At 41.0% G+C, this 12,424-nt stretch overlaps 3 protein-coding genes across 4 annotated transcripts; 1 reads left to right on the forward strand and 2 right to left on the reverse strand.

The window, feature by feature from the left end:
* Positions 1-50: 50 nt before the first annotated feature.
* On the reverse strand, positions 51-4,521 carry acadsb (acyl-CoA dehydrogenase short/branched chain). Its single transcript, XM_042397362.1, has 11 exons — positions 4,417-4,521; positions 3,897-4,059; positions 3,704-3,804; positions 3,392-3,598; positions 2,992-3,162; positions 2,575-2,700; positions 2,395-2,487; positions 1,643-1,732; positions 1,384-1,521; positions 1,111-1,210; positions 51-603 (listed from the first exon to the last, which is right to left on the reverse strand). The coding sequence occupies exons 1-11, from the start codon at positions 4,447-4,449 to the stop codon at positions 527-529; spliced, it is 1,299 nt and encodes a 432-aa protein (XP_042253296.1). The 5' UTR covers positions 4,450-4,521; the 3' UTR covers positions 51-526.
* A 167-nt stretch (positions 4,522-4,688) lies between these two features.
* On the forward strand, positions 4,689-7,814 carry LOC121887568 (zinc finger protein Pegasus-like). 2 transcript variants are annotated; one of them, XM_042398464.1, is made up of 4 exons: positions 4,689-4,916; positions 5,150-5,306; positions 5,396-5,584; positions 6,424-7,814. In XM_042398464.1, the coding sequence occupies exons 2-4, from the start codon at positions 5,171-5,173 to the stop codon at positions 7,353-7,355; spliced, it is 1,257 nt and encodes a 418-aa protein (XP_042254398.1). In that variant the 5' UTR covers positions 4,689-4,916; positions 5,150-5,170; the 3' UTR covers positions 7,356-7,814. The 2 variants fall into 2 exon arrangements, with proteins under 2 accessions (XP_042254398.1, XP_042254397.1); XM_042398463.1 differs by having other exon boundaries at positions 4,691-4,911.
* Positions 7,815-7,834: 20 nt separating this feature from the next.
* LOC121887569 (L-seryl-tRNA(Sec) kinase) lies at positions 7,835-11,939 on the reverse strand. The gene is made up of 6 exons (XM_042398465.1): positions 11,632-11,939; positions 10,565-10,820; positions 9,914-10,115; positions 9,740-9,815; positions 9,544-9,637; positions 7,835-9,449 (listed from the first exon to the last, which is right to left on the reverse strand). The coding sequence occupies exons 1-6, from the start codon at positions 11,848-11,850 to the stop codon at positions 9,232-9,234; spliced, it is 1,065 nt and encodes a 354-aa protein (XP_042254399.1). The 5' UTR covers positions 11,851-11,939; the 3' UTR covers positions 7,835-9,231.
* Between the last annotated feature and the right edge of the window lie 485 nt (positions 11,940-12,424).

The following is a 12,424-nucleotide window of genomic DNA, read 5'->3' on the forward strand; positions in this document are numbered from 1 at the left end:
AAACATTCAAAGAAAATTCCCAATCAACATCTTTCAAAAATGCATTCTCATACTGAAAGTAACACTTTAATATTGAAATGATGTATCAAAGCACAAATGCTAAGATATGTTATTTGTACATTATTGATAAGCAGGCGGAGAAGACATGTATGAACATGAAGGAAGTAGTGTAAATCTACATTTGACCATCTGAATCCTGGATTTTTGGAAAAGTCTCTTAGAAAGCAAATGGAAAGTAAAAAGCATCGTTAAACCAGATCAACCTTAACCCTAAAGCTGAACAAGTATAACCACATCAGTAACATCAGAAATGAGAAGGAGCAACATAATGAAGCACTGTAGTTTACAAGAGTACAAGTTGGTAATATTCAGGGCAAACATCTGCAACAAACCTCTAAAAACATAACAGCAGGTCTACAGTAATGCATTGCTGCTACATTAATCCAACCAAAGTCATTTGACAAAAAAGAAAATACGGAGTGTAATATAGCGTTGTGCAATCTATCAGGCTCCAGTCACATGGCTTTCAGCTGTCATATTCCTTATCAATGAACTTGGCCATAGTAGTGAGCTGGATATTTGTCGTGCCCTCATAAATGGTGCCTGTGCAAGGAGACAAAACACAGCATTAGAATGAATTCCCGTTGTAAAAAACAAGGTCAATTTTGTTAAATTCCACTGCACAGAACATGAATCTACGGCTTTCACTATCAGGAGACAAGGGAACAACTGGCTTATTATGTAGCTCAGTTGTGCCGGTGCTCCAGCTGAGGAACTGGGGAGCCGAAATGGAGGTGATGAAAGGAAAAGTGACATTTTGCCCTGGCAGCTTCCTTAGCTGTGTGTTGGTATAATGACACTCCGGAGGGAGGGGTCAGACAGGGGAATTCCTGCAGAGTCCGATTACAGCCGCTGCTATCAGCCCTTCTCTCCGCCCCACTCTGGTCCAATCACAAACAACTACACCCGACCTTCCTGCGGCTCTCATGAGCCGTGTCCTCTCCACATTGTAGTCACAGTTACCAAAACCACCTCTAATCCTGACAACAATCTAACAAACATATTTTCTAGTGGTGCTGAGTCCAAGTATATTTCTGTGGTCATGCTCACCAATTTTACAGTCTCTGTAGTATTTCTCTATGGGGTAGTCTTTGGTGAAGCCCACTCCACCCATCCATTCGATGCATTTAGATGTGGTTAAGGTTGCAACCTGAGGAAAATAAAACAAAACAGATATACAACTTTTATTTAACCAGAAAAATGTTTAACTTAGATTGAAAATCTCTTTTTCACAGGAGTGTCGTGGGCAAAAATACAGCAGAACCGTTACAATCAGCAAAACATCCTTGTATTTAACTCAATTCAGTGAATCAGGAATCTCACCTCTGCAGCGAAGTATTTAGCCATGCAGGCCTCCTTAATGAAAGGTCTGCCAGCTTCCTTCAGACGAGCAGCGTTGTACGTCAGCAGCCGAGCAGCTTCAATCTGTGTTGCTACGTGGGCTATTTGGTGCTGCATGCCCTAGAACACATAAGTACCATAACAACATAAAAACTCATTGAACAATATGTTGGCCTCCAGAGTAATGTCATCAACTACAAACATGTTATCTAAAGTAAAAGAAATCTTTTTAGGTCTTTACCTGGAAGTCAAAGATACGTTTTCCAAATTGCACCCTCTGTTTTGTGTAAGGAATAGTCTGGTCAAAGCAACCCTGTGCCAGCCCCACCATCTGAAACACAGAGACACAGCAAGAATGCTTAAAATATTAATTTTACAGTTTTTAATCTTAAATAGAGCACCTTTAGTATGCTTTAAAGGCATATGATGCAGGATTTTATGAAAAAACAATGTATAGACCCATACAAAAATAATCCCTCTCAATCATCCCTTATGACCGACTAGAAGTGTGTGGCGGTGGATATATCTACGGAGACCCTGCCCTTTGCCTGTATTTTCTTATTATTTTGCTGTATTTGGGATGTTTCTGGGCATCAACCTTTGGGTAATGGGTGTGTAGCCCCCAGCTAATGACAGCGTGCATGGTGTAAAGTTGGGACTCTTAATGTAATGACCAGGTTACATCGCTGCTTTCTGTGTCTGTTTGAGTACCTTCCCGCAGGGTTGTGCGAAGGTGTTGGCTTGTTTATTTGTGCTTTAGAACACGATCACCGTGAAACAATCAGAAAATAATGTTTTATTTATTTGATTCACGGCTTTGTTCTTGCTAATACCGCTTGCTCTTTTCATTCACTCTCTAGTTCGCTTGACTATCACTGCTCTCACTCTGGTGTCATTGAGCCAGGAAGGAGGGGCCAAATTTGAATGCTGACCAATCCTGCATAACATGCCTTTAAGAACACTTTTTATCTAAAAGAGAAGTTTTAAAAATACCTGAGCAGCGATTCCAATCCTGCCTTCGTTCAACATTCCGATGGCATACTTATACCCATGACCGATGTGTCCCAAAATGTTCTGCTCTGGTACCTACGATGGAGGGCAGAAAGTTAGTAAAAGCCACATGATGTATGTCTTTCACAGAAGTCTGGAACAAATCAAAGTGTTTGTTAGTACCTTGACATTGTCAAAGTTGAGCGGGCAGGTGGAGGAAGCGCGCAGACCGAGCTTGTTCTCCTTCTTGCAAATCTCAAGTCCCTCCGTGTCCCGGTCTACAATGAAGCAGGTGATGCCTCTGTATCCCTGTCGATCACACACGAGTTTGATGTAATATTTGTACATTGAAGGAGAACACACTAAAGTACCAAAAGCATCGGTGTCTATAGATTTAGTTAGGACTGAATTAGAAAAATTTTGATTCAAATATATGACTTTAATCTTGCATTTATTCTTTTGTTTAACAGCTAAATTTCATTTGAGTGAGATACTACAAGCTCTAAACTGGATGACAGGATGTTAAATGAGATTATTATTAAATTGTGCATTACTTTTTGGTGGACAACAGGAAGTGTGGAAACATGAGCAGTTACTCACAGCGGAGGGGTCTACATTGGCCATCACCAGGAATACACCTGCATGCTCTGCATTACTGATCCACAACTTGGCTCCATTGATGACATAATAGTCCTTGTGTTTTTCAGCACGTGTCTTCAGAGCAAAGGCGTCACTCCCTGACGCTGCCTCAGAAAGGCAAAAGCTACCAATCTATGTGTGACATGACACAAACATATAAGAATGAGCAGGAAAACATTCCAGAAAATGCAGTGCAGAATATGCTTGATGTACATGTAGTTTGACAATCTCAAAACATCTTTTAGGCCTCAATCTACGAGAACAACAAGAGAATTTTAGAATTGACCAACCAATGACAATGTAGTGTTTTCATACCACACCCTGGAGTGCTCACTGAGAGGCAGAATGTAAAATTTCTCACCATGTCAGTTGACAGTCGGGTGAGGTACTGCTCTTTCTGATCTGGCGTACCCAGATTGGAAACCAGTGTGTTGATCAGTGTGTTCTGGATGTCGCAGAGCACAGCCACAGAGGGGTCCACCTTCGCCAGTTCCTCAATGACCAGAATGGAGGAGAAGAATGTAGAGCCAGTGCCACCGTATTCTGGGTCAATCTCAATTCCCATGAGCTGTAAAATTTCAAGATCAGAGTCACTGGATAGAAAGAAGTCACTGACAGATTTTTAACATCTGTTCATTTACTATTAGATGTGTAGCAAAAAAATGTCCCTTACACCCTGTTCAAAGAGAGATTTTATCACTTCCTCGTCCATGACAGAATTTTCATCCATCTTTGACACAAATGGGGCAATGCGCTCTTGTGCATACTTTTTAACTGTCGAAAAGCAAGACATATGATTAGTGTTTTAAAGCTTTTTTTAATCTCCAGTTTTCAGAAGCAACGTGGACCTGGTTTTCCCTGCTCACCTGCTTCCCTCATCATGCTCTCCTCCTCTGAATATGTCTGCAGGGGAGGGAAGGCGACCACCCCAGCCGCCTGCTCTGAGGACACATGTGGGGCAGATTTGGTGGACCTGCTCCTCCATCCAGCCTGGCATGCACCCCATTGTCGAGAGATCTGTCTGCAAGACTGAAAACACAATAGGCAAAAGTAGATATATATCAATATGCCTGTTTGGGTAAATGCACAACTGAATAACAGCGCAGGTCACTCATGTGAGCCACTTTTCACCACTAATGTTGTGATCATTTAGACGTTTCTTTTAAGACTGAGTTGCTACTGGCTAGTCTATAATGAAATAAGTTCGTTTGTGCTCTAAAGCTAGCGTTAGCCGTCAGTTAGCTGGTAACGTTACGTTACAAAACCCAGCCATGTTACGTAATTCAAGAGTGAACGATTGATACAGGGGAAAATAATAAAAATAGAAAAAATGAATGCAGAAAACCTGCACATGTAAATATCAATGGTCATAATAGTCGGTCTCACCTTTGAGAAAGTCCTAAACAACGGAGAAGCCATGATTTGTTACAAAATGTTTACATGCGTGCATTCAGCTGAGGGGTGACGTTGCCTTCAGGTACACCGTGTACGCGTTAGATATTCCATTGCTGTGTATGGAATGCAAAGGCATGTTTATTATGAATATTTGACTTATTTATACTTAATAATAGACAGTTACCATATGATGATTACATGAAAGGTACGAACTCTGGACACTGCAGAAAAAATATCTGTTGATTGGGAAGCGTTGTTGAGACTAGTTTCTAATAATAATTTAGTCACCACGGGTTTTTCCGGTAGTTCGCGAATGCAACAGCTGCGTTTGTGGGGACACGGAACACTGACGTAACAGTAAAAGAAACGGAAGCTGTCAAGCGTTTACCGTTTACCTGGTTACGGTTGTAGCCGGAAAATTTACCCCCAGGGCCCCCTTTTCACCCCTCTCTCGGCTTAGCGATAATGTTGCTCAGACGCTGAAAGGTAAGGTATGAACCGCGCTGAGACTTGTGTTAGATAGTCGGTATAACAATAATAAAAACTGTCGTAAGGGCCGCGCTAGCTAGGTGACGTTAGCCTTGTTGATAATAGCTATGAGCTAACCATTGTCATGGTTTATAGGCAGTTTTGTTAGCTACTGTGGGTTATCAGTTATCAAATGTGAAAGCAGAGATTTGTCACATGTCCGACTACAGGCTCGCGTTTTCTGGATTTTTTTCAGGTACAACACTAAAGACGAAAAATGGAAGAGATTAAGACCGAGCCTGTGGATTTTGTGAAGGAATTCCAAGAATACCTGACACAGCAAACCCAGCATGTCAACATGATCTCAGGCTCTGTTTGTGGAGAAAAAGAGTCAGCAGAGGCGTTTCCAGCCGGTGGGAAGGGAGCACAACAAATGACACCGCAATATCTCTTTGATGAGTGAAGAGTAAGATGTTAAAGTCTCTTTGTGTTTGTGTTTTAGTTGCCCCGAGGAGTGAGCAGAATGGTCTGGACCCTCCGTCTGTGGAAGTGAGCTTGTCAGTGGAGGATGGTTCAGATGTACAAATGGACGGCCTGGAGAGGACCTGCGATGGAAAGTACAAATGCAGCTACTGCAGCTATGCCAACAAGGGCATGGCTCGTTTAATAGAGCACATCAGGATCCACACAGGTCAGTGTTTAGGCAACATCATGTTTATAAAACAATGCAAGTAATCCAGACACACTTGTAGGAACTGTTATATACTAGTGGCTCTCAAGTTGGGGCATGTGAGGAAGTTCAGTGATTCCCAACACAATTATAACAAATTATTAAACAAGTTACATTTTTCACTGGGATTGTTCCCAATGAATTTCTATGTTCCCACATAAGGTGTAGTGCTACCATTGTGTCCTCCTATAACCAGATACCTGGGGCAGAGTCTTATTATATACAAAATTCTGCCCAAATCTATGACTACTTAAGAGTAAATGACAATGTTTGGGTGTATGTCATAAGTTACACATAGTTTGAAAAGCACTGAACACAGATATGTGGTGATATAATTCCTAAACTGGTAAGCCATTTCTTATATCTCTTACCAATGGTAATCATTTGTCATAAATTGTATCCCAGGATTTTATATTATTAATCTTGTGAAGCAAATTTGTCTAAATTGACAACACAAAACCTTTACTAAATCACATTTACTGTATGTCACATTAATTTCTGAAATACTCGAGAATGCCTGCTGAAAATTAGTTTGATTTACAGTCATGATGTGACCTACAACAACCAGACAAATTACATTACATTACAAAGCATATAAACTGGAAGGTTTTGTTGCCAGCATGATCTTTTCTTTATCTTCCAGCTCTACTTTGTACAACCCCTCTGCACCTACTACATTGTATTTACTGCATCACTGTTAACTGTATCACAGTAAAGTATGCTTGGTATTATTATTATATTATAACTGCATTTTGCACTGACTATTTTCCTGTAAATTTCCCCTCCTGATTGTCAACCAGGAGAAAAGCCTCACCGCTGCCAACTGTGCCCGTTTGCTTCAGCGTATGAGCGCCACTTGGAAGCGCACATGCGCTCGCACACAGGAGAGAAGCCATACAAGTGTGACCTCTGCGCCTTCCGCTGTAGCGACCGCAGCAATCTGTCGCACCACCGTCGCCGCCGCCACAAGCTTCTGCCTGCAAGGGTCGTACGCTCTCCCTTCTCCAACAAGAGAATGTTGACCGCCCTGCAGAAGAGGACGGGCTCACTGGGCTTCAGCAGGCGACTACTCATCAATTTCAGCCCTCCCTCTGTGGTGATGCCAAAGTCGGATTATCTGAATGACTTGTCTCACAAGCTCCACCATCATTTGAACAGCAGTGAGTACAAGAATCTTCCCAGGGTGGATGAGAATGATAATTGCAACAGAAGTGCTAATGGTTTGACGTTTAATAACCCACTGGACCAGCTGTCTACACTTGCTGGCCAGTTGGCTGACCTTCACCCTGAGTCTCAGACTCCTGCATCCCCAGACAGGGAGTCCTTAAAAGATGAGAAGCCCATCCTTATTCAGCAGGTCTCTGGTACACCAGTTGCAGTGTGTTCAAATGGAGTGCAGACATCCCCACCTAAAAAAGAATCTCCCACCTCAGACCACCGGAGCTGCAGTCCTGAGCCTGGCCTCGGCTGTGAGAACAGCATGAACACACTTACTGCGAGTGTTAGCAACAGCCAGCCGAGCACACCCACCCCTGTCCTGACCACACCAGACCAACACCTTTTGCAAAAATGCCAGCACTGTGAAATTCACTTTTCTGACAATATCCTCTACACCATTCACATGGGTTGCCATGGCTACGAACATCCATTCCGATGCAACATCTGCGGTCACATGTGCACAGACAAATATGACTTTGCATGTCATTTTGCTCGAGGGCAACATAAAAAGTGATTCCTTGTTACAAAGATGCATATGCAGTCTTTGATCCTTCTGTATCGGTATATGTACAGCATATAGAGGTGACAGTGATTTACATGCTGTTACTTTTTCATTTTACACTTAATAACTGCACTATTGTTGCCTTATTGCAGTTCTACATAGCTCATGACTTAAGAGTTCCTTAAGCACAGAAAAATCTTGTAATACAGCATCTCTGCAGTAGAAAAACACAGAGTGTAGTTTGCAGCATTTCATAGTCAGTGTTGGTTAGATCAGTGGCTCTCAAAGTGGGGTCCGGGGACTCCCAGGTGTCCTTGAGGGGGTTCAAGTGGGTCCCCAGCAAAAAGGGGAATCATTTATTTTCACTATATTTCCATCCATAACTAACACAATGAAAGAATGTATGACTATTTTGGTCATGGGTTTCATAGATTCTGTAATAAAACATCTAAAAGTAAAAATCTTATCAGATGGGGGACCCTGGGACAAAATCTTATCGAATGGGGGTCTGTGGTCTAATTGTGTCAGTTTAGGGGTCCTTGACGTGAAACAGTTTGAGAACCACTGACCACTGTCCTTTGTGAATTCAGCTACATGTGTTTGGCATATGTAATCATGGTTTTTGCTTTCCATTGATTCACCAGCATTTCACTCAGCTCTTGAAGTAAATCACTATTACATAGGCATCTAGATATAAAACACTTTAAATAAAATACCACTTAACAGTATTTAACACTGAACATCATGAGCTCACCAGCTTGGTATGTTTTTGAAAAAACTGAAGCCGATGTTTGGAGACTGACAGCCAAACTGGCTCATTTTCTGTTCAAAACATTTAGTTTGTGTCCAGCCTTACCCACAATCCTGCTCTCTGTCCTGATATTTATTTATACCTCCCATCATAGACTGCAGAAGGTGTTGCCCAAATCAGTTAGTAATATTTCAGAAGGATTTCAATAGCGCTCTTTTTTTGGTACTAATTTATACCATTGAAACTTTTTTCTACAAATATTTATACATTGTCTTGAGTAGTTTTTGTGGTACTGTGTAAACCAATTTTCACTGTAGCAACTTCTTTGTATTGTAGCTGATGTTGAGACACTGTAAAGGTGCAAGGTGACCCTCAGATTGTTAGGTATAATGTTACTTTTTTTTTTGGATGCAGCACGGTGGTGTCGTGATTAGCACGGTTGTCTCACAGCGAGAGGACTCTGGGATCCAGCACACCTGTGTGGAATTTGCATGTTCTCCCCGTGCCTGCATGAGTTCCTTCGGCTTCCTCCCACAGACCAAAAACATGCAGGTTAGGTTAATCGGTGACTCTAAATTGCCCATAGGTGTTAATGTTAGTGTGAATGGTTGTGTAATTGACTGGCGACACCACCTCTCACCTATTGTCAGCTGAGAGTGGCTTCAGCTCCCCTGTGATCCTCTAGAGGATGAGCAGTAAAGAAAAATAAAATGGAACTAGTTTTTTATTTTGTTTAAGTCTTGGTCTAAAGTAAAGACTTATTGCCTTGAGTGAAATCTTCAGTATATTATGTATTCTGGCAAAAAACATTAAAATGTTACCTGATTAACATTTTACACCACATTTGGTGAAACCATGTAGATGACTTCTAGTGTATCACCTTATCTTGAGTTTGAGAAATTAGTTGTGAGGAAACTCTGGTTTTCAAAAAATATTTAAAGTTTTAATTACAAAGTGAAATGATAAAATGATATATATATTACATTCAAGTGTTTGTTTCATGTAGCCCCACAAAGGTCCCACTAACTGAAGAACATATGATCAGCAGCAAAAACAGAAAAATAAATCAAATACAATTTACTTTATCACAGTTTCACTTGTGACCTTTTATGTGATTAAATTTACCATTGTCAAAACTCAAGAATTGTCATTTATGATTCTCAACAAGAGTTCCTTTTTTTCACTGTCAAAAACATCCACTGCTCTTTTCACCACACGTTCCACATCGATGTCCTCTTCTTGATTGAAAGGCACTTCCTGTAGGAACTGTTTCCGCAGGTTGTGAAGAAATCTCGCTTTGGATTCGTTCAGCTGAGTGGCCAAGGACCTCATATAATCAGGGCGAACTTGACTTTCTGAAGTTTAGATAACAAAATGATTGTTATGCAGGGCTATAAATGACAAATGCAAAATATTAAGTGTGTAATATTAATGTTGCACACTACTGACCTCTGGCAGTCTTCATCGCTTCAGAGATCAGGCGTCGACAGGTCTTGTCTGCCTGGTGAACCACACTAGCGGCACATTTCTGGCGGTCAGCCTCCTGCACAGAATGGGACAAAAAAAAAGCAAATAATTCTCCATTTATATAGCTGTAAATTTAAATTGGACTATCATATGCTTGAGGGGAGCTACATCGACACACCTTTTGTTCCGTGTTGTCCTCAACCGGGCTCAGCGGGTTGCTCAGTGCAGAGGAGATCAACTCCATCACCCTCTGGCTGAGAACAAGCCACACAGGAAGAGAGGCAACAAATTAATACCAGTTTATGGACTTGAAGTAATTCACTAGAAAGACTTGCTTATTGTGCTGCCTTACATGTCATTTTTGGAAACACTGTCTGTAGTGTTGAGTAAAATGCTGTTTGTCTCCCATGAGTTTTTCTGTGGATTTGGAGACTCTAAACGCTTTGTCATCTCCAATATCACCTCAGTGGGAATGGGCTCAGACCTGCTCTGGTTTCTGCTGATGCATGACTCCAAATTGCACTGCAGATACACCTGGCAAAAGCCCAGCGAATCTGCAACAACAATTGACCATTTCATTCAACCAAAGCACCAACATTTAAAGGGCATAATGATGGTTTTACATATAATAGCCCATAAGAAATGACTGATTTTCCAAAAAGGACCAAAAATGTTTAAACTGATTGCTTGTCACCTAGACTGCCATGGTTTCAGTTTATGTAAGTGGTCTAAAAACATTTACTTGCAGAGACATTAAACTTGTTTGATATATGTAATTCTTCACAGCAGTTGAGTCACCTTTAATTTTGTCAAAGTATGTGTTCTTACAGGAAGGTTTGCAGTGTTAAATCAATATAAAAGTTGACAGAATGCTTACATAATTGTAAGCAGTTCTCTAAAGTATACAAGATTTGTACTTAATGGGCAGAAACATGCAAGACCACCACTATGCTCCTTTATGAACATTCAGATAAGGGGCCTATGATCTACACAGAAAACTTACACTTTCTTGCAAGTTGGAAAACTTCATATCTCATGCTTGGATAGTAGAAGTTGTCATCTAGTAGAAACACGAGTGGTGCCCTGTCAGCCTGAGAGCGCTCTGAAGTTTCCGGCTCCAGCAGAGCTTGGATGCATCTTTCCCATGCAGCACTGTTGATCTGACAACTGCTAGGTAGCATCGCCAACACTTCAGGCTTCTTCAAGAACTGCTCAATACACTGCAACACTGCCTGTCTGTGCAACTTCCATTCAGTGTGCTAGAAAGGTAAAAAAAAAACAAAAAAAACAATTAATGTTTGAGGAGACTTTTTTTTAACACATGCTGAAAATATGAAACTGAATTTAAATTGTCATGGTATATTTAATATGAGCCCATAACATAGAAACTAAAATAGGCAAAAGGGCTTATAATGTCTCTAGTGAATATTTGTGCCTCTAATGTACATTTCCTCTTCAACATTTCAAATGGTGCCCCTAAAGTATTCCTCTTATACTACGAAATGTTTTGCTGCAAAATCTATATGTTATTCTCACAATTATTGTTAATATTACTGTCCATGTGATAAAGATAGTATTGATGGCTACTTTAAGGGCAGGGACTCTGATCAGAGAGTAGGGCAAAGAGATTCAATCCAAATAAACGATCACTCCTTGGGCAAATACGGGTCATGGATGAGCACAAGTGTTTGGGTGTGTATATGGGTGTGGGTGTGTGTGTACTTCTAAAGAAAGCAGATTAAATAAAAATACAGTATTAGTCTTCAATAACATACAAGTCCATATATACATTACTTAATTACACAAGTTATTAATATTAGTCTTTAATAGTTAAATGAAATAGACTGGTTAAATTAAATTTGAACATTCTGGTCTATACATGAAATAAATTAGTGTTATCTTTATTACAATCATTGGACATACACTACAACTCTATTACTGGTCAGAGAAGTGCTCAGTCCACACAATATTATACATTTTATTGTGCTATTCTGCTAATTTGCTCTGTTACAAGACTGCACTTTTGTTGATAGTACTATATATCTAGTAAGTCAACCCATCCGTCTTTACCATTTCTTGCAGTTTGGCATCTTCGCCTGACACTGTGGCATGAAACGCATGCTCGGGGATCAGGTCATCATAGGACACCACAGTGGACCTCCACCCTTGCTGTGCAGCGGTGATGCAGACCGTGCGGGAAAGCGTGGACTTCCCGGCTGCAGGCAGCCCGCAGAGGACACACAGACAGGCCGGAGCCCGGCCGACACTCCCAGCCCGCTCCGCTGCCATGTAGGTTACAACCAGACAGCCCCGATCTGCTTTTCACATGTTGTTATAGCTTACAGCTGACTTCCGCGTCACAACGGAAAAAAAGCTACTTCCGGCCAAATCCTTTCTAAGTAAAAGACCACCCGGTGAATCATGGCGAGCAAAGAGCAGAAACAATAAAACTCAGGAGGTTTTAGGCTAACCTTCTCCTCACACCTACAAATGGAGTGACAGGAGAAATGCAAATAGCAGGCCATTCCGGGAGAAATTTCTTCTCTATTGAAACTCAGGCCATGTAGAGATGGAGTTAATCTAATTTAGGTTTGGACATGGATGTATTAGAAGAGCTGGATAAAGGACCGAAAATGGCGCCTATTTAGTCCAATAACAGAATAGAAAAATAATTGTTCACCTGGTGCTCTTATTATACAATTATTATTAATGTATGTTTCTCATCTATTTTCATTTAAAGTAAAAATCTAGGAAGGAAAATCACTCTTTGGTTGAACTTTTCACAACTCATGGCTGCACTAGACCTGTGATTAGGGGTTAAAAGTAGACACAGACAGGCCAAAAAGGTTGGGAACCACTGGCT

This window comes from Thunnus maccoyii, chromosome 20 (genome assembly GCF_910596095.1).
Source record: "Thunnus maccoyii chromosome 20, fThuMac1.1, whole genome shotgun sequence".
In the NCBI taxonomy this organism is placed as follows: domain Eukaryota; kingdom Metazoa; phylum Chordata; class Actinopteri; order Scombriformes; family Scombridae; genus Thunnus; species Thunnus maccoyii.